The sequence below is a fragment of the Callorhinus ursinus genome, unplaced genomic scaffold (assembly GCF_003265705.2).
Source record: "Callorhinus ursinus isolate GAN/ISIS: 27379988/994484 unplaced genomic scaffold, GSC_fseal_2.0 scaffold9, whole genome shotgun sequence".
In the NCBI taxonomy this organism is placed as follows: Eukaryota; Metazoa; Chordata; class Mammalia; order Carnivora; family Otariidae; genus Callorhinus; species Callorhinus ursinus.
The window spans coordinates 26305229-26329118 of record NW_027397071.1 but is presented as its reverse complement, the minus strand read 5'-3'; the positions used below and the strand labels follow the sequence as shown (position 1 = coordinate 26329118).

Sequence of the window (23890 nt, the reverse complement as noted above, 5' to 3'; positions counted from 1 at the left end):
CTCACCAGTTGAACTAGAGAGATTGCAGTGAACTGTGTTTATTGACTTGGCCAGATCATTGCCTGTGGGCAGAGGGAAAGGAGAGCAGCAGAGGATCTGGAAATAAGAACATCCACCTCTCACAGTGGGATTTGAGAGACCCATTTGTCCTACCCCTCCTGCTCCTTTGGGGGACCTCACAGGGGCCACTGCTTTAGGAGAGTAGGCAAGGAACACTATAAGGTGGAAAGTGAAAAGTCTCCCTTGGTTTTAAGGAGCAGAGAAATACTGAGCCTATCTAGGAAAGAGAATCTATCACGGGTAGAAAACTGGAGCCAGAAAGCTGATCAGCGGGTCCAGGCGGCGCGAGGGAATGGTTGTTCTGTTTGTCGCTCCCGTGCTGTGGGTTTTCTCCCTCTTGTGGTCTCTCTGCCTTTCTTCTAAGATATGTCTGCTCTCTTTTTCTGTGTATTAATGGGCCAATTCTTCAATCCAAATGCCAGAAAGAGCGAGTCCAAATGACTTTGCTTAATCACATTGTCCCTTTGGGTAGCGCTCTTGGCCCAAGGCAGCTTCATGAGCCATTAGCCTGCTGATGGACAGGCTGTCCCAGGCCAGGTGCCCACCTCTCTTCCCCTCAGTGATCACTGATGCACAGACGTCAGCCTAATCTGACTTCCCTGATCCAGGGGGCTGTGGGCAGGGCAGTGTATGCTAGAAGCAAGTGTCAGATAACACGGTCTCTGGGACTTGCATTTAGACCAAGTCCCAGTGCCATCTCATGCCCACTTCGCTGGACCAGATTTGCACTCAGATTTCCTTTTCTGTAAATAGGGGATAAAAATGAAACCTTTTTCACAGGATTGTGGTGAAGCTTGAGCGGGATAGCATATAGGTGAAATGGCTGGGTAAATTGTTAAATATTATACTCATGACATTATTATCAGAAAGAGACAACCTCAAGCCATTGTGACCCATTTTGGCTTCTCAGAAAGGCTAATGGTTCATCTATAAAGAGAACAGTGATGGGAAGCGTGTAAGGAGTGGGGAGTGCGGGGCAGGAGTGGGCAGGAATGCCCCGCTACCCTGAGTTAAGGGGTGTCCGGGGGTAGCTAGCCACAGTCCTGGTCCTCAGGGTTTCACAAGGCTCTGGATGCTTGGGGTGTGTGTGTGTGTGTGTGTGTGTGTGTGTGTGTGTGTGTGTGTGTCTGTGTGTGTGTCTCTGTGTGTGTGTGTCTGTGTGTGTGTCTGTGTCTGTGTGTGTGTGTCTATGTGTGTGCCTGTGTGTGTGTGTGTGTATAAAATGATTGACAGAGAATAGAGAACCCTCTTTTTTTAAGATTTTTTAAAAAATTTATTTACTTGAGAAAGAGAGAGAGCACAAGCAGGGGGAGTAAGGGGAGAGGGAGAAGCGGGCTCCCCGCGGAGCAGGGAGCTCATCGTGGGGCTTGATCGCAGGACTCCTGGATCATGACCTGAGCTGAAAGCAGACACTTAACAAACTCAGCCACTCATGTACCCCTAAAGAACCCTCTTCTATCTCTTCAGAGCCTTTCTTCCCCTTTACTGAAGGTCCCCCTCCCTTTTTAAGGAATATTTTATTTTTAAGTCACTTCTACACCCAACGTGGGGCTCCAACCCACAAGAGTCGCACATTCCACCAATTGAGCTGGCCAGGCACCTCCTGATGGTCCCTTTTTTGCCACTAACCTCTCCAAATTTCTTTAAATACCAGGAATAAAGTAAACAGGAAATTAAAATATCAAAGCTGAAAAGAGAGAGGTGACAGTGAATAGACAGAAGTCATATGATATTGGGTGTGAGTTCCCCAGAAGGGCTGGGAGGTTCAGCCCACAGAACTGGGGAATTTTGGCTCATGAGCAAACATCCTGTAGATGCCAGTAAGTATCAAGCCCTTTGTATGAAAAGTGGCCCTAACCCTGGCCAGAGCTGCATCTGGGCCCCCCGGAACTCCCTGACTCACTGCAGAGGTAGCTGAATGAGGGCGCGGTCCTGCCAAGTCCAGTGGCTTTACTTGCTGAGCTCACTGGATCTCTCCTTAAAGCACAGGAGGGAAGGTAAGGAGAACCGCCTACCAAGATGCTTCTTTAGCAGACCTCCTGTCCTGGACTGGAAATTTAGGCCCTGTTCGAGTAGGCTCAGGTTGCTCACATTCAGGCTGTCACATAAAAATGTACTGAAGTATATGGGAAAAATTCAAAATTTATTTTAAAACACACTGCAAGCTGGAATGTCTTAGTATAGCAGGCTATCTACTTAATTCTGCCCTCTGAGGTGGGCCTGTACAGGGCCTCATGGGGCAGGAAGATTAAACAGGGGAGCAGGAGAAGTAGAAGCAAAGTTTGGATATGTTCCTTTGAGAAGCATACAGGAAGGGCAAACAAGGGGAGATAGGGAAGTGAGGAAAGAGATGAATCATTCTCCTCTATACTTGGCTAATTCCCTCATTGGCATTGGCAGATCTGACTGCTGAATCGAAGTCCTGGGGTCCTTGTTTTCTTCTCCCAGGGCTTCCTGTTCTCTGTTAATTAGGACATTGGAGAAATTGTCATGATAATTATAGTGTCTAGACTTGGGGAACCATGGGAAGCAGTAAGTGAATATTTAATTGCAGAGTTGAGAAGACACAGGTAGACGACAGTATTTTGAAAGTCGCTTCTGAGAACAAAGCTGCACTGAGACATATTTCTTGGGCTTGCCCTGACGTTGCCCGTTATGTAAAGGGAATCTTGGATGTTTCGTCTGAGCATTTAGGGTTGTCAAAATTTTCATTTCCTCAAGAAGATTCCAAGGATCTGCAAAGGAAGCTGTGCTGTAGTGCTCTGATCTTTATCAGTTTTACCCTCAGAGAGTATCGTCGTAAGGGGTGGCGAGGCAGATGCTCTCAGTTTGTTGCCCAGACTAGCAGATGTTGACTGATTCTCTCGGAAAGAGAGGTCAAGTCATGAGGATGGAAACTTCCCACCTTGCCATGTTCGATAATCATATTTTCCCTTCCACAAATTCAATGACACACTTTCTTTAGCTGGTTGGTGGAAGAATGGAACGGAATGTGTTCCTTCCCAACATACAGTATATCCGTGCTTATTGGTATCTAGTTAGAAATCCCCATGACTCAGCATTTCCCCACTTGGAGAGCACAAAATGATTGGTGTTCTAATGACGCCTGGAAGGTTCCTGACCATCTCCAGCTGTCTTTTATTTTTCCGGAGGGAAGTAACATTACTGTTTCTGCTGATGATGCACGTAAAACCGGCTTATTGTAAAGATTCAACATTGAAAAACGGGAAAGTGGAAATCCCCTTTGTAAATGTCTCACCCCCATGGTTAATCCCCCAGGTAAACACTCAGTAGACTAGTAGTATAGGTCCCTTGGAAATTTTCATGCTTATAAATATATACATGTATATAGAATATATTTATGCAAGTGAGATCATATTATGCATACTGTTGAGTAACCTACCTTCTTAGTTTATATGTCATAAACAACTATATTAAACATATAGAACTACTTCAATTTTTTTAGAGGGGGGAGGAAGGGGAATCAAGCAGTCTCCACGCCCAGTGTGGAACCTGATGTGGTGCTTGATCTCACGACCCTGAGATCATGACCTGAACTGAAATCAAGAGTCGGACGCTAAACTGACAGAGCCACCCAGGCACCCCATCATCATAACTGATTTTACTACATATCTGTTAATGAATACTTAGGTTGCTTCCTATTCTTTGCTATTATAACTAATTCTGCAATGACATTTTAGCAATGCTCTGATTATTTTTTTTAAGGTTTATTTGTTTATTTTAGAGAGAGAGAGAGAGAGAGCAAGCAGGATGGGCAGAGAGAGAGGGAGAGAGAATCTCAAGCAGACTCCATGCTGAGCATAGAGCCTGACGCAGGCCCGATTTCATGGCGCTGAGATCACGACCTGAGCCGAAACCAGGAGTCAGAGGCTTAGCCAACTGCACCACCCCGGTGCCCCTCTGACCATTTTTTAAAGATAAACTGTATTTGTACTTCTGTTTAAAATTAACTTAATTGAAATACAGTTTAATAAAAAAAAAACTGAACTCATTGAAAGTGTACAGTTCCATGGGTTTTGACAAAAGTATCCCCTCATGTAACTGATACCACTGCTAAGGTATACAGTGTTTCCATCACTTCCACAATTTCCTCATGTCCCTTTCCGGTTCACCAACCTACTGGCCCCAGGCAACTGTTGTTCTGCTTTCTGCTACTGTAGACTAGGTTACATTTTCTATAATTTCATGCAAGTGGAATTAGATAGTATGTACTTTTTTGAGTCTGGCTTCTTCCACGTCACATAATGTTTTTGAAATTCATCCACAGAGTTGCCTGCATCAGTAGTTTGTTTCTGTGTGTTGCTGAGTCCTATTCCATTTTAAGGGTATACCACAATTTGTTTAGCTATTCAACTGCTGATGAAAATGTGGATTCTTTCCAATTGGGGGCTGTTATGAATAGAGTTGCCATGAACATTTGTGTAGAAGTCTTCGTGTAGACATATATTTTTATTTCTCTTGGGTATGAACTTTATAAGCAACCACCAAACTGTTTTCTGAAGTTGTTTGTACCATTTTCCATTCGTACCAGCAGTGTGGCCAAGTTCTAGCTACTCTACATTTTTCTCAATATTTGACTCATTGGTCTTTCTAAGTAGAGCCATTGTATTGGATGCACAATAGTACATCATTATCACTTTAATTTCTATTTTCCTGGTGATACATGGTGTGGAGCATCTTTTCATAAGCTTTTGGCCATTGCATATCTTATTTTAGGAGGCACCTTTTGAAATATGTTCCCCACTTTAAAAAAAAAAGGTTGTCTTCTTATTACTGCATTATAAGAGTTCTTGATATTCTAGACACAACTCCTTTGTCAGATGTGTGCATTGCAAATATTTTCTCCCAATCTGTGGCTTGCCTTTTTCTTTTCTTAATGGTATTTTCCGAAGAGCAAAATATTTAAATTTTAATAAAGTCCATGAATTATTTTTTGAAATGTCAAAAAAAAAACCCCACAAAAAAGAATGAGATTAAACAGTGGTTAGTGCAGTTTTTGTACCAAGTGCCTACAATATTTCAATTCCTTGGAAATTGTCAACTGTGTGTTTAATTAGAGTATTGGATTAAACAAAGCACTCCTTTTTCTTATTGCCTTGGATGACAGAATTTGCTATATTTATGTGTCCTCATGCAGTGACTCTGAAAGTCATCTTAAACCCTTTCCCCCTTTTAAAGAAACTTAATTGGGAAATGTAGAGAAAAAAGAATACGTCAGATTTCTGCTGACCATTTATACCAGAATACCTTTTCCCTAAATGAGTGATCTATAAAAGTCTGTCAAGAGTTATAATGAAAGCATATATGGAGTGCTTACTACTATCAGGCACCATGTGCTAAATGGATTCTTTCATTTAGTTCTTACAACAATGACTCTGTGAATTGGTCACCATTGTTGTTTCCCCTTTATAGATAAAGAAACTTTTCAAGTTCACTGAACTGAATGGAGAGCTAGGATCTAAACTCTAGCTATATATGTGCCTATATGCTTTATTTTTTTTAAAAAAAGACTTATTTATTTATTTTAGAGATGGCGAGAAGGGCAGTGGGAGAGAAAGTCTTAAGCAGGCTCCACACTGAGCATGGAGACTGACTTGGGGCTTGATCCCACAACCCTGAGATCAGGAGCTGAGCTGAAACCAAGAGTCAGATGCTTAATGGACTGTTCCACCCAGGTGCCCCTGTGCCTATATGCTTTAACTACCACCCACCCTTTACTCATTCTGTGAGTTTTCTTTGGTGCATTAGAAGAGATGTATTATGTGTCGATCACAACGTAGCAATGTAACTAAATTGTTGTACTCTAAGATTATTTACTACCCAATCTGTGTTCTGATTTCCCAACATGTCCCCCAATATATTTTAACACCAATATTTAATCCCTATTAATAGCACGTTTGATGCTATTAGTAGGCCTATAATACCCAGCTATTACATGTCAACCATATATTTTTATTTTTAAATAGCTTTTATAGGGCTGTCTCAACATCCTTATTTAGGCATTTGTTGGTTTTGAGGGTGAAACTTTTTGAGAGTTTTGACTATTTCATTTCAACCTCAAAATGAATTTTTCCAATGAGGAGACTTCATTTTTAAACTCACACTTGCCAATGTTCTTAGGTAAAAAATTAGAAGATTCTGGTATTGAACCTTCTAACTCTCTGGCAAGGTATAGCTCAAAGGACAAGAATCTGGAAGGCTGGAGAGAAGTTGCTAAGGGAGACAAAGGCTATCCCTCATAAATAAGGAATTTTGCTGAGTCACAGCTGTCCTTCTGCGTTTTCAGAAAAAATAATGAGAATTAGTGGAGCCATGCAGACGTGAGATCTCCGTACCTCACAGAGCTGACTTCTAGGAAGGGGTGATGCATTTTCAGCATGGGGTTCGGAAGGGTGGTATGGCACATTAGCACCATGAGCACTGACGACTGAATATGGCTTTGTTACTAGGTCTGCAGCTACATCCTCCACAGGTATTCTAATGGTTGTCCCACGGGAAAATGTCTGAGTAGAGTTGCAGAAGACAATTATAGGACATGCAGTAGGACCTCTTCCTTGTTACTTTGTGCTTTAAAAATTAAATAAAGTCAAGTAAACATTTTTCTTTCTCCTCTTCAGTTTCCTGAAGCAAAAAAACAACAAAGAAATTAAGCGGTTTGGAAAAAAAAATTCCTTTGTTTTACATTAATTACTGAACTGAAATCACAAAATTATGACCTTTCTTCCCTTAATAATTTGTATCAGTGGGAATACTTAGGTCGTAAAACGACTTTGGGGAGAATGGTGTACTATGTAAATAGGACATCTACTACCTTCTGTAAGAGCATCATTCATTTCTAGGGCCAGGGCACATATTTTGTCAAAATAACTAGAGCCTAACCTACCTCTCCCAGGCAGGTTTGGAGTAGGAGAGGGAGTGGAGGAAGAAGGGGGAGTCTCCAGATTTAGTAATTTTGCCCACTGATCCCAGCCAGGGCAAGTTAATCCCCGGAAAAAAACGGTGCGGCCCCCTTCCCAGCTACAGTCGTCTTATCCTCCTTCATCCTGCCCTCGTCTCTAAAAACCTCTTCTTAGAGCTCCTGAAAGGCTGTGGTTGGAGGGGAGGAAATTGTAGAGAAGTGAGTGGAAAACAGCGATTCAACACTCAGCACGAGGTGTGGGTCAGAAAGCTCCTTGGATTAACCTTACCCATTTTCTAGTCTTACTGCTTCGCTTGTCAGTTAAGTGACCTTGGAGAAGTACCCCCTTGTCCTCATCTGCAAAGTCAAAGGTTGGGATTAGAGCTAGGTGGTCTTTGAATGCCTTTTAAGACCCGACAACCGGGACTGTCTTTTGTAATTCTCTGGTACGGCTTTGCACTTGCTTCATCCAAGACAATGCAAAGTGGTGTGTGTTTTTCGTACGGGTCTGTTGAAAAATATCCAGGCACCTTCCTTTTAAAACAACTCTCTTTCCTACGTTCATAGCGTTCTTTAAAAATAGTTATGAGACTAGTTGGTCAGAATAATGTGCTTCTAGAAATATCTGGTGGCAGAAGGCCACCGATTGATCAGATGCATTACTTCTTTCTCCTTAAGGACTACATATTGGCCAGAGTATGACTCCATATGCTTTCCTTCCTTCCTTGCCTCCTTTGTTTCTTTTTAACAGGATTTAATTCACATTCTTTTTCTTTCAAGATGTTATTTATTTGAGAGAGAGAGTGAGAGATCACAAGCAGGGGGGAGGGGTAGAGGGAGAAACAGGTTCCCCGCTGAGCTGGGAGCCTGGTGCAGGACTCCATCCCAGGACCCTGGGATCGTGACCTGAGCCAAAGGCAGACGCTTAACCGACTGAGCCACCCAGGCGCCCCACTTTATTTTTCTTGCATAAAACTGTGGCGGCCACAGCTGGAGCCAGGGTCCTCTGCACAAGATGGTCAGTGAATTCCTGATAGGGAGACTTGGTGAACAGTCTCTTTCCAGAGGTCAGGGGTAAGATAGCTGTAGGTCTTGGAAATGGCATCAAAAGTGGCCTTGGCAAAGTTGCCCAGGGTGGCAGTTCAGCCCCTGGCCTAGGTGTGGCACTGGCCACTACTGGCCATCATCAGAAGCTCCTTGGTCACAGGGCCTGAGGCAACCCCCCTGGGGGCAGGGATGAGGCGCACCAGCACAGAGCCACAGCAGCGGGTCACCTTGGATGCGACAGTGTGGTGCTTGCCAACCTTATTCCCCCAGTAGCCTCGCTGCATGGGGATGATGGAAAGCTTGGCCAGGAGGATGGCCCCACGGATGGCAGTGGCTACCTGCCTGGAGCACTAACACCCTGAGGTATCCATTGTGATCTCCAGTGGCAACAAATGTCTTGAACCCGGTCTGCTGGCCAGCACAGGGCTGCTTTTGCACAGGTATCCTCTTCAAAACCTCGTCCTCAAGGGATGCCCCCAGGAAAAACGTCAGTGACCTCAGATTCCCTGATGGGGAAGAAGAGGAGATGGATCTCCTCCAGGGACTTGATCTTCATGTCCTTGAGCAGGTGGCCCCGCTTGGTGACAGGGATCCACTCCTTGTCCTCAGTCTTGCCTCTGCCAGCTCTGCAGTCCCAGCCTCGGCCCTGCCAGGGCCCCCCACTATGGTGGAGACCTCAGCCGGGATGCTGCTGCCACCCATTCCAGGTTCCCCAGCCCCTCCAGGGCCCTCCCCCAGCACCAGATGTCATCCATTTGGTGTTTTCTCGGAGAAGAAGCTACTTTCCTTTCTTTAAGCCTGATCCCAGGTAGTTCACTCTTCATCAGGACTGCGGATGAAACTATACGAAAGGTGAAGTAAGCTTCTCTTTCAAGTCAGGAGAGTGAGCCTAAGTACACTTACCTCCCTGCTAAGATTCCCCTGGATTAAAAATAAACAAGTACAAAAAAAAGTGTGTGAGGGGAAAGGATAGAAGCCAATGGAGTGGAGATTAAAAAAAAAAAAAGTCTGAAAGAAAGGTAAAAGGGGAAGATTATGGTTGGATTAGGCAGAAAGTACCACAGGCTAGAATATACGAGATAAAATGGCAATTAGAAACTTGAGAAAAAGCAGATTCTGAACAATGAAGTCATAGGCCACACATGAAGCAAACTACATCCAGGCATGAATATAAGCAGTTAACAGAGTGGAAGAAAAGGCAATCCATTTGACCTTGATGCTAGAAATAGCCTAATTTGAGAGACCCAGGGGTTATAACACTGGGTTCATGGAAAATGTCATCCTAGCATATTAATATTAAACAATGTTCATATCGATCATAAAATATATGCAGCATATTGGCTTGTTTCCATTTTATATTTTAATAAATATATTTTTTAAAACAGTTTTAGATTTACAGAAAAATGTAAAGATAGTAGAGAGTTCCCCTATTATTAGCATCTTATGTATTATCCATGTGTTATAATGAATGAATGTTGATACATTATCATTAACTAAAGTTCATGTTTTATCAGATTTCTTTACTTTTTTCCTAATGTCTTCTATTCCAATTACATTTAGTCATCCTGTCTCCCTAGACTCCACTTGACCATAACAGTTTTTCAGGCTCTCCTTGTTTCTGATGACCTTGATAGGCTTGAGGAGCACTGGTCAGGTATTTTGTAGAATGTCCCTCACTGGGGATTTGTCTAATGTTTTCCTTATGATTAGATTAGGGTTATGGGTTTTGCAGGGAACACCACAAAGATCAGCCATTTTTGTCACATCAAACCAAGGGTACATACTATCAACATGACTTATCGACTTATCACTCTTACTGACCTTGATAACCTGGCTGAGGTAGTGTTTGCCAGGTATCTCCAATGTAAAGTTACCCGCTCCCCCATTCACACTGTACTCTTTGGAAGAAAGTATATAGGCTTTTTAACTTCTTCTTCTTTTTTTTTAAGGTTTTATTTATTTATTTGTCAGAGAGAGAGAGAGAGAGAGCACAAGCAGTGGGAGCGGCAGGCAGAGGGAGAAGCAGGCTCCCCGCTGAGCAGGGAGCCTGACGTGGGGCTCGATCCCAGGACCCTGGGATCATGACCTGAGCTGAAGTCAGACACTTAACCGACTGAGCCATCCAGGCGCCCCAAGGCTTTTAACTTCTAAAGTCAACCTGCAGTCAAACTAGAAAAGAATATTTTTTGGTTGCAGTACAGAATGTAAATATTGGCAACTTTGTTGGTGGTAAAGTGGTGCTGACAACAATGAAAGGCAGAGGAAAAGTGGAGCAATGGGAAGGGGGGCAACACCTTCATTTTATAGAAGAGGAAACGCACAGATACTCTATTAAAAGAAATAGAAATTAGAGTCCTTATTTGAAAACATAAAAGTTTAGTTCTAATAGAGGAAATAAAAAGCTATCATTGCTATTGAAATTTGGAAGAGAAGGATAGTATGAGATACATGCTTATTTTCAAACTGTGGAATCAACTGATATTCACTAAAGTTGGTAATCTAAGAAGAGAGATAATAGAGTGCAGTGGAAGGAAACACCAAATGATCTCACCCTGGATGAAACCAGAGTTTTCACCTGTAGAGGGAACTGGAGTTAAGCAAGGAGAAGAGGAAAGAATGTTGCTTTTCATTGGAAGTTCTTTTATACTATTGCATTTGCTACCATGTGCACAAATTGTTTGCTTTAAAACCAGAGATGATGTGTAGGGTGGTGCCCGGACTCATAGTAGACCACCTAATATGACCCCTTTTGCTAACCCATCTTCGGTGATCCAAACCAACCAGCCATTCGCACAAACCACGCTACCACGAGGTGTTTTGTTGAGGCAGGAACGTTACTTCTGAGAAAGTAAAAGGGTAATCTTAGGTCTTTGATTTGTAGGAAAAGCATTACGAACAAACCAAAAGAAAACAAAACAAAAAACAAAACTCCTTTTGTTTCCCTTGAAATAAGGATTAGGAAGATTTCAGTTGCGAAAGGGAAATTGGCTGAAAGATGCATCAACTGTTTCTTGTTGAAAAGTATTGGCAGTCAGTGGAAATCCTCTGTGTGTTTACTGTGTTTAGCATTTATACAACATGTTTCAGTTTAAAAGCCCTTTACTGTCATTAGTTAATTACCTCCCAAGGGCTGCAGGGTAGTTGCAGGGAATACGGGAACCAAGCCAGGTTTTAGAGCTGTAAGATGTACAAGTGTCTCTACCAGCCCCATTTCAGATGTAGTTGTTACACCGTTTCCCACACAGGGATTGATTGGTTAATGTGTGGTTACTCAATCTCTAAAGTTCCTTTTCTAAACTTGACATCTCAATAAGCACAAGTTACTGAATCAGAAGTGAACTTATCCCAAGAGCGTCTCTTGTAAGTGTCTTGAAAATCAAAGGTGGTAATAGTTTTAGGTTTATCTTTAAATAAGAATCTCCAAAGTGAAGCCTAAATACTGGCACTTATTAATAGTGCCCTGGATGATTCTAGAGTAGAGCCAGGCTTGAGAAAACCACTGACTTAAATGGCCAATCAAAGCGCCTTCCCTTATCCCCAACAATATTTATATCTACAAAGAAAATGAAATACAACATTTGGCTAAGCAGAACTGTTGTTAATAGATGTTACATCTTGTTTTGTATCAAATACATATTTTACATTATAAAAATGCTAAAGGGGTGCCTGGGTGACTCAGTTGGTAAGTGTCCGACTCTTGGTTTTGGCTCAGGTTGTGATCTCAGGGTCGTGAGATCAAGCCCTGCATTTGGGCTCTGTGCTCAGTGCAGTCTGCTTAGAAGTCTCTCTTTCTCCCTCTCCCTCTGCCCCTCCTCACCCAAATAAATAAACAAATCTTTAAAAAAAAGTGCTAAAGAAATTTGGGGAATATAGAAGAGTAAGTATGTATGCCTCTGAGTATATAAAAAGTTATCACAAAAAGAATCACTGTTGATGTTTCACAATTTTTCTTTCCATTTTATCTTTATGCTTTGTCTTTTAAAAAAATTACTGGCATCGCTGTTATCAGATTCCATAAACAATTTTGTATCTTGTTTCTCAAGTTTACCATTATAATAAGGATTTTCCACTGTTCTGTGATTCAAAAGATCATCTCTAAAAACAAAATCTACTGAAATGAGGCAAACAGGGAAATTTATATCCACGATTGACCCAAAATAGAAATTCAGGTACTTTCAGAGAAGAGGTCCCCAGGTATATTCTCTACCCCATGTCCCTTTAGAACACTTCAGACCAGCAGGAACTAGATTGAAAGACATGCTCCCTTTCTGTAGTCAAACCTTGACTATATTTGGTGTGTGGTGCCCTCTACTGGTTATCCTAGGACTGTGCCCTCTTTCTGTTTGTAAACTATAGGTGTTGGTATGGACCCTAAAGAAGGGGGTTAGATCGCATGTGTACATGTCTGAATTTTGTTTGTCCTTGTTTGTATTTTTATTTACATCTGTTTCCCTAATATAGAATTGAAGCTATTTAAATACAGGAGCTGACTGTGGGTCTGTTTCTTTCTTATTCATCCAGCAACATTTTAGAGTCTACCATGTGCCAGGTACGGTGCTACCAGGCTGGGGACGCAAAGATGAGATCTTCACCTTCAAGTGGCTCATTAGCTAGTGGGAGTGTCACAGCCAGGTGGGATAACCTACTTACTGAGTCCTGGACAGTCCAACGGGAGAACTTGATTCCATGTAGATGCTTGTTCTCCTCTCTCTAGGAAAATCATCCTCTTCAATTAAGCATGCAGAGACACGTGTAGCAGAGCCAGGAAGAAAGGGGACACCTTCCTAGCAGGGCAGATCTACCAAATCAATTCTGGCAATCAGTGGGGTTGACAGATGTCATAGCTTGTTCTCAATTTATTTAGAAAATTGAAATTTATGGTGGACTAAACACATTAAGAAGATAAAATGAGTGACAATAATTCAGAGGATTAATTGAGCCCCTAGAAGGGAATAAACATCATTTTCTAGAATGTATACTTTATATAATACATACCTAACGAAGGAAGGTAACTCTTACATTTTGCAGGGTTTTTTTTTTTTTTAATAGAGGGAGGAAAAGAGAGAGGTGGGGGAAAGAGCAGAGGAAGAGGGAGGGAGAGAATCGTAAGCAGGCTCCATACCCAGAGTGGAGCCCAACATGGGGCTGGATCTCATGACCCTGAGATCAGACCTGAGCCGAAATCAAGAGTGCATCACTTAACTGACCGAGCCACCCAGTCACGCCATACATTTTGAAAACACTTTTGCATTTGGAATTTTACTTTGCTTTTTGGGGGAGGAAATGCATATGAAACTAATTGAGTTCTTCTAATCTGAGGAAGGCCTGAAGCACAGGACAAAGTGGGGCTATCTCTAAAGTATTCATGATCACTTCCTTGCTACATACATAAAGAGAGCACCTTGCTCTCTCTACATTATGTACGATTATGCAAGATGATCTGTAGACTGGCAAATCTCTCTTTTTTAACCTGAGCACCTTGATGATGACGTTGAGTCTACAAGGTTGGCTCCATACGGCAACAGACCTAAGCATGACTATATAGTATTTGTCACAAATATGGAACCAACAATTGTTCATTGTGCAGTCTTAGACAGGTAACTTAATTTTTCTCTTTAATTTCCCTCATTTGGAAAGGATATAGCCTAGCTCATTGTAAGGAGGAGAACTAAGGCATGTAAAAACATCCATCAAAATACTTAGCACACAATAGCTGCTCAGCAGAGCATGATTGAGAGGCATTGTGGGCTCTGGAGCCAGGCTGCTTGGGTTTGAATCTTGGCTCTACTCTGTTTTTCAGTGGTGTGACCTTGGGCAAGTAACTTTGACTTTCTGGGCCTCAGTTTCCTTATTGGTACAGTGGGGGCAACAGTACTGCCTACATCATAGTCCTCTTAGGCAGATAAAATGAGTTAATACATGTAAAGTGCTTTGGACCATTTATTAATATATAGGACTTACTAGAATTTAATTATTATTTTATTTTAAAGATTTTATTTATTTGACAGAGAGAGACACAGCCAGAGAGGGAACACAAGCAGGGGGAGTGGGAGAGGGAGAAGCAGGCTTCCCGCGGAGCAGGGAGCCCGGTGCAGGGCTCTAGAAGAGTAAGTATGTATGCCTCTTGATGAGATTAGAGATTAGAACCAAGTCTTCTTTGTATCCTAAGTGCTGAGCACATACGTTTACCAAATCAAACTGAGCTCTCTTGACACACATTAATATATAGGACTTACTCTCTCTGTGTGTGTGTGATGTTGATGGGGATAAGGGAAGGCGCTTTGATTGGCCATTTAAGAGCCCGGTCCCAGGACCCTGGGACCATGACCCGAGCCGAAGGCAGACACTTAAAGACTGAGCCACCCAGGTGCCCCTAAAAGTTAATTATTATTTTAATTGCTATTCATTTTAGCTTTGAGAGACACCTGCATCTTTTTGAAGTTGCATATTAAAGTCAGAGACAGACATCTTCTCCTATGCATAAAACACAACCGTTCAGTGCTGTCAACACCAACTGTTTTCAGCAGCTTTCTGTTGTTACGGTTCTGTAACCAGCTCTCCTTTGGTAAGTCCTCAGAGCCCGCGGTAGGAATTACTTTGTTTATGTTAAGTTTGGCTGCTTTGCTTTATGATAGTCATTTTTAGTTCTTGACCTCCCTAAGTATTTATGAATTCCCTAAAGAACGTGGGGAGGAACAAAGAGTTATTTGCAGCAAATTAGGCAAGCACTGTGAAATTAGGACTCCCCTTTGTAACCCTCCTGTCACTTACTCTCCAAAATAATCATAGGATGCTGTGGTTTTTTCCAGATGAAGCTCTGGACATTTAGTTTCAGTCTCATTAGGTCTTTTCTTCAGTGGTGATTTTGTTCCCCCTCTTTAATACACAGTGCCAATGTGCTACCTACAGGCCACATAAATGGGGTACAAACAAGGTCTCCAAAGAGTCTGAACAAAGAGCTAGACAAGGCTATAACTAACTAACTCACTACAACAAGAATCCGCCTGCGCTAACCGCTATTAAGGTGACACAGAGGGAAGGGTCTTCTAACTGAGAGCTTAGGGAGAGGTTTAAAAAGAGGCCACATGATTATTGAACCTTGAAGAATGGCAAAGGAGGAGAGGGAATGCAATAGAAGCAGAGAGAACAAGGTGAGCAGGGGCTCGTAAAAATGCATGGCTTGTCCGGGGAGCAGCAGATGGTCCCATGTTGTTGGAGTGGGAGGTGTGTAGGTGGGGGCTTAGGAGATGAGGAAGAGGGGGCCCTGGTTCTTCACGGGGTCCACTCACCCAGCTCTTCTCAGGTTCTGGGGAAGGGGATGATGGGGCTTCTCTGACAGCTCTCTCAGGATCGGGTCTTAGGTATAGCCCCCCCATTTCCTCCTCCTCCCTGCAGGCTTCTCTTGGCCTCAGCCCATATATCCTTTTAACCTCTGCACTTAGAAAGCCATTGTTCTCCTCTCTTTTCCAATAGGCTTTGCTGGTGTGGCGTTGACTAACCTGCTGCCTATTGCGAAATGAATGGAGGATGGAATGGCCTGAGACTTTGTACAACACACTGGCCCCTCAGGATAAAAATCTAAGCCTAAGCAAGTGGGAACAGGCCCAGGAGCATGGCTAGTTTCTGGGGAATAGGAAAGAGATAACAATGAAGGAAGAAAATGATGTTTGGCACATAGCTGGTGCTCAATCAATATTTGTTTGATACAGGAATTAAGAGATGACTTGATGGACTGTCAGGTATTGCAAGGTGTCTCAGGTCTTGTGGGGTAACTGAGGTATTGCCACCTCTGTCAGAAACTTCCTATTTGGGAAAGAGGAAGGAAGGAAGAAGATATCTGTGTATTCTGGCTCTCCATGCATTTGTGCTGAGGCCAGATTTCTTCTGGAGTTAGGAGAAAACTACCTTGACTGGTAGTTTTCTCTTTCAGCAGAGAAAGAAGTGTGTGTGTGTGTGTGTGTGTGTGTGTGTGTGTGTGTACGCATGCATGTGCGCACACATGCACATAATACAGAAATACAAATAGTGACCCAATTATTTATTTCCTTACACTCATGACAAGACCTGACTACCACAGGTTACAAACCATTCCTTTGCCAAGATGCCAAGAAAAAAAAAGGTTAAAAACGTCAAGAGAGCTCAGTTTGATTTGGTAAACGTATGTGCTCAGCACTTAGGATACAAAGAAGACTTGGTTCTAATCTCAAAGGGCTTTCAATATGGGTGGACATAAAGCCAAACAGAGTATTTAGTGCAAGGGAGATAGTGCTCTAACAGAGGTTAGCTCAGGGCCTTGCTACTGCAAGTATGGTTTGACCAGCTGCAGCAGCATGTCCTGGAAAAACCTGTGAGAAATGCAGACTCTCTCCAACCCAGACTGACTGAATGTGAATCTGGGCTTTAACGAGATTGCTAGGTGAATCATATGCACATTAATATTTGAGAAGTACTGGCCTAGGGTGCGGGGATGGGATGTGGGAGTGTTTCTTAAGGAAGTAAATCCTGAGCTATGTTTTGAGAATGACTAGGATTCACTTGGGTGGTTTAAGAAACAGACAGAACAGTGTAAGTAAAAGTTCAGTGGCATGAAGAAGCGGAGGGATGTTTGGGGACTTAAAACTGTTCACCAAGAGGGAGAGAGCATGGGAGAGGAGGGAGAAATGGAGGAAGATGGCAGGTTAGGCAGTGGCCAGATCCTGCTGCACATGCTCTAGGTTACGGAGCTTTGCCCTGACCCAATCCATAATAGAGACCCGTGATGACATGTTCAGATTCGTGTTTAGAACACTGCAGCCCTGAGAAGCCTGAGAAGGTCAAGGCCAAAGGGCAGAGAAATTATTTAGGAAGCCACAGCAATAGTGTAGGAGAGAGAGAATGAGAGTAGTGCAGGTACCGCAGGTAGTGCAGTGGGAATGGAGAAAAGGGAACAAGTTTAAGATGTTTTAAGAGGTAATAAGCCGATGAAAGACTTCAGTGTGGACAGGGGAGGGAGGAGAAGCCTGTGTCTTGACTAGCTGAATCGTGCAGGCTTCCAGCTAGGATTAGTGGGTGGTTGCTCATGACACCACTAAAAGAGATGAAAGAATAAGGATGAGCAGGTTTGAGGAGGGAAATCATGAGTTCAGTTTTCAACATGTTCAGCTCAGGTGAATAGAAAACATGTATAGGAAGGGGGGGGGAAAGGAAGAAGAAAACAAGAGTGGAGAACTGGGTGAATCAACAGGGGTGGAGAAGCAAGGCGATGAGGAAGAAACAATGCCCTGTCAAGGTTTGGGGCTACGGTAATACACACGGTGTATCCGTGAATTTTTTCTCTAGTCCTATCTCCACAGGCTGCCGTCTTGGAACTTGGTTCTAGCAACTGAGCGGACCCCAGAAAAGAGAAAATGGTTTTGATTCATGGTTTCCTATCCTGTGATCAACTCATTGTTGACACTATTTGCTCTACTAAAATAATAATAATAACAATAACCTGGAGTTAAGCTGCGGCAGGGTCAGAACGAACAATTGTCTTTTTCCATATTGCCCTGTGGGGTGAATAATTTTGCCCACTTCCCCAATACTACTTCCCAAGTGGCAAGAATACAGTACCAATATATGTGGGGGTTTGCGTACGGTCATTCTTCAAGTTCTGGACGACTTCTGCCACAAATCTTCTCTGTCTTTGAACTTTTACAGCCCCTTTATTTTGCACCTTAAAATTCAGAAATTGGTAATAGCTTGTCTTGGATCATTCCCATAATTATTTCCTATTCAGCAATCTGTTCTCCTCGGCTCACACAGTTGTAAAAATCGTCCGGGACTTCTGCGTCTCCACAGCAAAACAGTCCATAAGTACTTTCAACATTTTCTGTACAGTCGTAACCAGCCAATAAGAAGCAAAAGGTCGGCACGTGGTTTATTAGTTTGGGCAGGAGGAAGGTATTCCAACCCGATCCTTTCCGCTCTTGCCAGGATCAAACATGGCGGGCCTCAGCCAGAATTTCCCGAACACCCAGTTCGCTTTCCCGTGACCCGAGTCAGTCTTTGGCGCTCCTTTTTCCACCTTCCTTCCTCCTCTGCGGCTCCAAGAGGGTCAGCACCCCGGAGCGTGACAGCGGACCTGCTTCCCGCCCCCACCCGAGGGCCCGCCCACCAGCCAGCGCCAACCAATCGCAGGCCGCGTTGCGCCGGCTGGCAGCGCCGGCCGGCCCCGCCCCTCAGCCTCACTGTGGCCTGCGGCTCCCGGGCCGGTAGCGCCGCTTTCGGTCGCGCGGACTGGTGGTGTGGAATCGCGGGTCCCGGGTGTTCGCCGCCGGCCACAGCTCAGCCCAGCGCCGCCGAGCCTGTGAGCCCCGAGCCTCCGCCATGGACTTCGAGGACGGTAAGCAGAGCCTTTGGCTGGTCGCCGCGGCGGGCGGGAGGCAGGGTGGCCGCCCCGGGGGTCTGTTTACGGTCTCAAGATGGCCGTGTGGGCTTTGTTCTGCGGGCCCGGAGGCCGCCCGCCCGCCGCGGGCCCAGTGCCCGGAATCGGCCTGTGTGGGGACCCGCGGCGCCCTGTCGCGCCCGCCCGGCGCCGGGTGCCGCCGGGGACCTGGGAGTTCCGTACCGGCCTCGGTGCGGGGAAGGGCGCGCCCAGAGCACCACGGCCTCCGGACTCGGGCCCCGGACTCGCGCTCCGGACTCGCCCCGGCCGCCGTGCGTGGAAATTGCCCCGACGCCTCCAACTCCCCGGGGTCGGGCAGAGGGGTGAGTGGGGCCTCCCCCGCCTCGTCTCGCGTTCGCCCCACAGGGCGGCGACCCGGCTCGTCCGTTTAGTAAATCCTCTACCAGGTTGCTTCTTACCAGACCAATTTTCAGAGGCTCGTTCACAGTGGATGTCTCTTGTCTTAGTTTAAGCTGAGTTTAAAGGGCGTCTGTAAGTGACAAGCATAGGTAGGTGTAGATATCTGTACAGAATGGAAACTAAGATATTACCGGCTAGCAAACTAGGATGTTTGTCCGCCAAAATGACCTGGTCGTTAATCCCTAATTTGAAATACTTCTGTGAACCAAAGCATTTTTCGTCTGGATTGTGTATGGATGGGACTTAAGTTAGAATTCTGGCACAGCATCACATGCCCTTCAAATTCAGGTCTGTGCACAGCCGCTTGGGTTGGACTTAACCGTTTAAATAAACTGTATTTCAGCAATACCTTTCAGTTGTCTCTAACACTAGTTCTTTAAACCATTTTCACGGGCTCACAAAGTAAAATTAATTTCGTCTTCACCTTGTCTTCAAATCTTGCCTAACTTTTATAGGAATTGGTGTCAAGATAAAATGCGTCGGTAATGACAGCATTAGGGAGAGGTGAAGAAGGGTTTGAATGATTAAACTGGACTTAATCCTGAGTAGCCAGACGTTTCTAATAAAACAGATTCACTAACTAGTTGTAAGTCCGAAACCCAACCAAGACCTGGTTTTCTTTAACATTGTATGTAGTGTGAGGTTAGCATGTGAGTCTGACTAGATGATCTTTTGATCTTTGATTTGATCTCATGCCACAAAGAATTAAAGCTGCCAGATCTAAGTATGTGAAAGGGTACTAGAATAACCCTTTTGTGGATCCTTTTAAATTACTTTGAAATAGGAAGTTCAGCTCTTAAGACTAGCACACTGGTGTTTTTGTTTGTTTTGGTTGGACTTTGACTCATTTTGGTATGGATACCTTTAAACTATGAATATTTGAAGTGCCAAAGCTAGGAATGAAACTTAAAAAAAAAATACATTATTGTATTTTCATGCCAAAGTTTGATGACAGTATCAACACCCAAGGTACAGCCGGAGCTCCCTAGGTGGGGGAGGGAACAATGGGAGTGGTGTCTCTGCCCCCGCCCCTCGCCCCCGCAGGAGAATCCATTTTCTGTAGAGAATTGAAAAACAATAATAAAACTTAGTATGTTTGCTTTTATTGTCACCATGTGCCTACAATTCCAAACAGTGTCAGTAATAAAATTATAAACAGTTGTCAGTGAGAAAATACTCCCCCTCTCTCTTGCTTCCTCTTAGCCTATACTGCTGTATTTGGGAGTGGAATTTGACTAACAATATGTCTGAATCTAATCCTATGTAGTGTAGCTGGACTCTTTGTATCCGAGTGATCACTATATTAACTTCCTTTCTTTTAGTATTTATTAGTAAAATTAATTAAATGATTTAACGATTGCCAAGTCAGTTTTGACTTGGAAATTGCCAATATGGTTTTTGGTGATGCCATATCCTGGGTAGATACAGCACAGGCATACACATACATATGTGCATATGCATTCTCCAATAAAATCTTGAAAACCTTAGAGAGCAAATAGGTAAAAGAACTATATCAACCTTGAAAAAATTACATGTTACATAGAATCAATTCTCAGATGGCCCTTTTTGCAATATTTGATACGTAATTTAATCTGTCTGCTTTCCCTTTGTTACCCTGTATAAATCAGTACTGGATTCCTCTTTTGGCAATTATATATCAGGTGTTATAAGCTAATTTTTACATTATCATAATTTGGATGATAAACCTGCCTCTTGGGGAGATAGTGAAGAAGAGGAAGAGATCTGTGTTTTCCCATATGAAATATTTGTAATTATTTATACCCCAATTTTGCAGATAAGTGAGTTAATGGTATTTTTAAAAATTGTGTTTCATTTGAATAGATGAGTATGTAATTTCAGATTTTCGCTAATGTTGTACTAATTTCTTTCTGTTAAATGTGTCTTCATAGATTACACACACTCTGCTTGCAGAAATACTTATCAGGGCTTTAATGGTGAGTATCCTCTTTCGTTTGTTCTTAAATATGTTAAGGGAATGCATTTCAATTTTTCTCCACATGCACATAAAGTAACGATGTAAAAAGCCAGTTCTACCTTGTTTCAGTCATTGTGTTGTCTCTTGGTGTATCACTGCTCCGTGTTAATGTTGTCATACTGTGTATAGTATTTGAATTAGGGAATTTGGGATCAGAAAAAGTTAGGGCTATTCAGATTAGTTTGACTCTTTGTTTTATTTGAATTATGATCCCTTTAATTTATTCCAAAAGGCCTTGACTACATTCTGAGTGATGAGTTACAAGAAACTAGCTGAGTTATTTTTGCTGAATGAGAAGCTTTGGTATTGAATAATGTAGATTAAGTGGCTTATTGGCTTGGTTTTATATTCCTTCTAATGTAATGCATTTTGACTTTGTTTTTGAGGTCATTTGCTTTAATGTGTCGAAATGTGTTAGTATATAAAGAGCTGTCTAGAGGAGCACATGAAGAAGCCTGATTATTTATTGACTTAAGTGTGACGTTAGAGTTGTGACTACAGAGCTAGATAAAATCATAGGAGGTATGCGGAATACAATTGGATGTTATTTTATTAAAGTTAAGATTCTGCCAGGCAGGATGATAACATAAAAAAGAATGTGGAACAATTCAGTGAGGTTAAAAAAAGGACCCCAGAGTGGAAGTAAATATCCTGATTGCCCGAGAAATGGAACAGAATATAATATATTCGTAAAATAAAACTGAAGCAAATGTACTACTAAGTAAAGCTGTGCCATTTTATGAGAATAATTACTATCTAGTTAATTTCTTTGTATCATCTCTAAGAGTTTAGAGAAACTTTGTACTTGATATGGGCTAAAAAGGCTCAAGATATAGGAAGTGGTCAGTATATATTGAATGCTGAAGAATATAGTTGTTTTTTTGTTTTTTTTCTTTTAAGCTTTTATTTTTAAGTAATCTCTACACCCAGCCTGGGGCTGGAACCTACAACCCTGAGATCAAGAGTTGCACGCTCTACCAACTGAGCTGGCCAGGCCCCCCTGAAGAATGCAGTTTTTTTTTTTAAGAATTTATTTATTTGAGAGAAAGAGAGAGAGCACAAGATGAGGGGGAGAGGTAAAAGGAGAGGGAGAAGCACACTGCGCGCCGAGCTGGGAACCCAGTGGATGCGGGGCTCCATCCCAGGACCTGGGGATCAGGACCCAAGTCGAAGGCAGGTGCTTAACCCACTGAGCCACCCAGGTGCCAAGAATACCGTTTTGAACAGGAGAGTGACATAATAAAATTAGCAAAGGAAGTTTGATTTGTATCCACACAGGTAGATTGAAAACCGGAAAGTTAGGAGTGCCTGGCTGGCTCAGTCGGTAGAGCATGCGACTCTTGCTCTTGGGGTTGTAGGTTCAAGCCCCACATTTGGTGTAGAGATTACTTAAAAATAAAATCTTAAAGAAAAAAAAAAGAAAACTGGAAAATTAGCTAAAAAACCATTTCATAAATTTAGGTGTTAGGACTTAAAGACCCTGAACTTGGGAGATGACAAAATTAATTTTTTTTTTAAAGATTTTATTCATTTACTTGAGAGAGAGAGCAAGAGAGAGACCACAAGTGGGGGAGAGGGGCAGAGGAGAGGGAGGAGCAGATTCCCCGCTGAGCAGGGAGCCCACGCGGGACTCGATCCCAGGACCCCAGGACAGTGACCTGAGCCAAAGGCAGATGCTTAACGGACTGAGCCACCCAGGCACCTGACAATAATAATTTTTAAAATATTAAGAAGTTTCTAGAGAAAATTAGCAGAACTTGCAAGCTAACTAGTATTGAGTAGAAAATTGAGAAGGATGAATAAAAATGGGTCCAAGATTTTAAACTGGAATGAGTAGGACTAAAACTTTCACCAAAGAGATTTGGAATGATAGAAGGCTTCAGTTTCTAGTAGTGTTTACCAGAGAGTTGGACTTAATGTCTAAATGTAGGACTTTGAAATGCAGAATCATACCAGTCCAGAAGTTTGTCTTAATGTACGGTCATCATGCTATACATTATATCCCCATGACTTATTTTTTTATAACTGAATATTTGTACTTCTTGATTCCTTTTGCCCACCTCTACCCTCTCCTCCAGTAACCACCAATCTGTTCTCTGTATCAATAAGCTTGGTTTTTGTTTTTGTTTTTTGGTTTGTTTAGATTCCATATATATGTGAAATCATACAGTATTTGTTTTTCTTTGTAACTTATTTCACTTAGCATAATGCCTTCAGGGTCCATCAGTGTTGCAAATGGTAAGATTCGATTCCTTTTTATGGCTGAGTCCTATTCCATTGTATGTCTATACCCCATCTTCTTTATTCGTTCTTCAGTGGGCACTTAGGTTGTTTCCATAACTTAATTATTGTAAATAAAGCTGTAATGAACATGGGGATGTATATATTTTTTTGGATTAATGTTTTACTAATGTTATGACTTTCATTTTTTTTCTCTTAATGTAAGTTCCAACATTGTGATTGTTAAATTCCCCTGGAGAGCTTTTTCAAAGTATATCTGTTCAGGTCATACTCTAGTCCTCTTGAATCTTAATTTTAGACAAGTGGTCCCTAGTTGTGCATGTTATGAAAAAGTACTCTGAATGATTTTGGAATGTGCTGCTGGTTAAAGATCATTATTTGACATTATTTTGAGGTGTATCTGCATTTTGTAAATGAGGAGCTTAATTTCAGAGATATAATTTGACTTCATTTAACAAATATTTCTTGAGTGAATGCTGTATATCAGATACTCTTCTAGGAGCTGGCAGTATAGCAGCCCATATTCTTGCCCTTGGGGGGAGCATACAATCTAGTGGGATGAAATGGAAAGTAAACAAGATAAAGAAGTAATATATATTGTATGTTAGATGGTAATAATTGCTTAGGAGAAAAACGACAGAGGGAAGGGGTGGTGGTGCTAGTAGTGGTGATGTTGGTAGTATGTGTGTGTTTGTTGGGGAAGGACTTATTAAGGAGGTGACATTTGAGCACAGATTGGACTAGGTGAAGATGCAAGCTATGGGGCTATCTAGAGGAGGAATGCTGTAGGCTTTAGAATATA

The 23890-nt window shown here is 42.6% G+C and overlaps 1 protein-coding gene and 1 pseudogene across 1 annotated transcript in view; one reads left to right on the top strand and one right to left on the bottom strand.

Annotated features, from left to right (window-relative positions):
* Nucleotides 1-758: 758 nt before the first annotated feature.
* Nucleotides 759-18375, bottom strand: LOC112824284 (small ribosomal subunit protein uS5-like; annotated as a pseudogene).
* ZNF326 (zinc finger protein 326) overlaps nt 18243-23890 on the top strand; it is a 34883-nt gene continuing 29235 nt past the window's right edge. The window contains exons 1-2 of the mRNA XM_025872157.2: nt 18243-18389; nt 20762-20806. Coding sequence (XP_025727942.1) covers nt 18374-18389; nt 20762-20806 — 61 coding nt within the window. The 5' untranslated portion in view covers nt 18243-18373. The remainder of the gene's footprint in view (nt 18390-20761; nt 20807-23890) is intronic.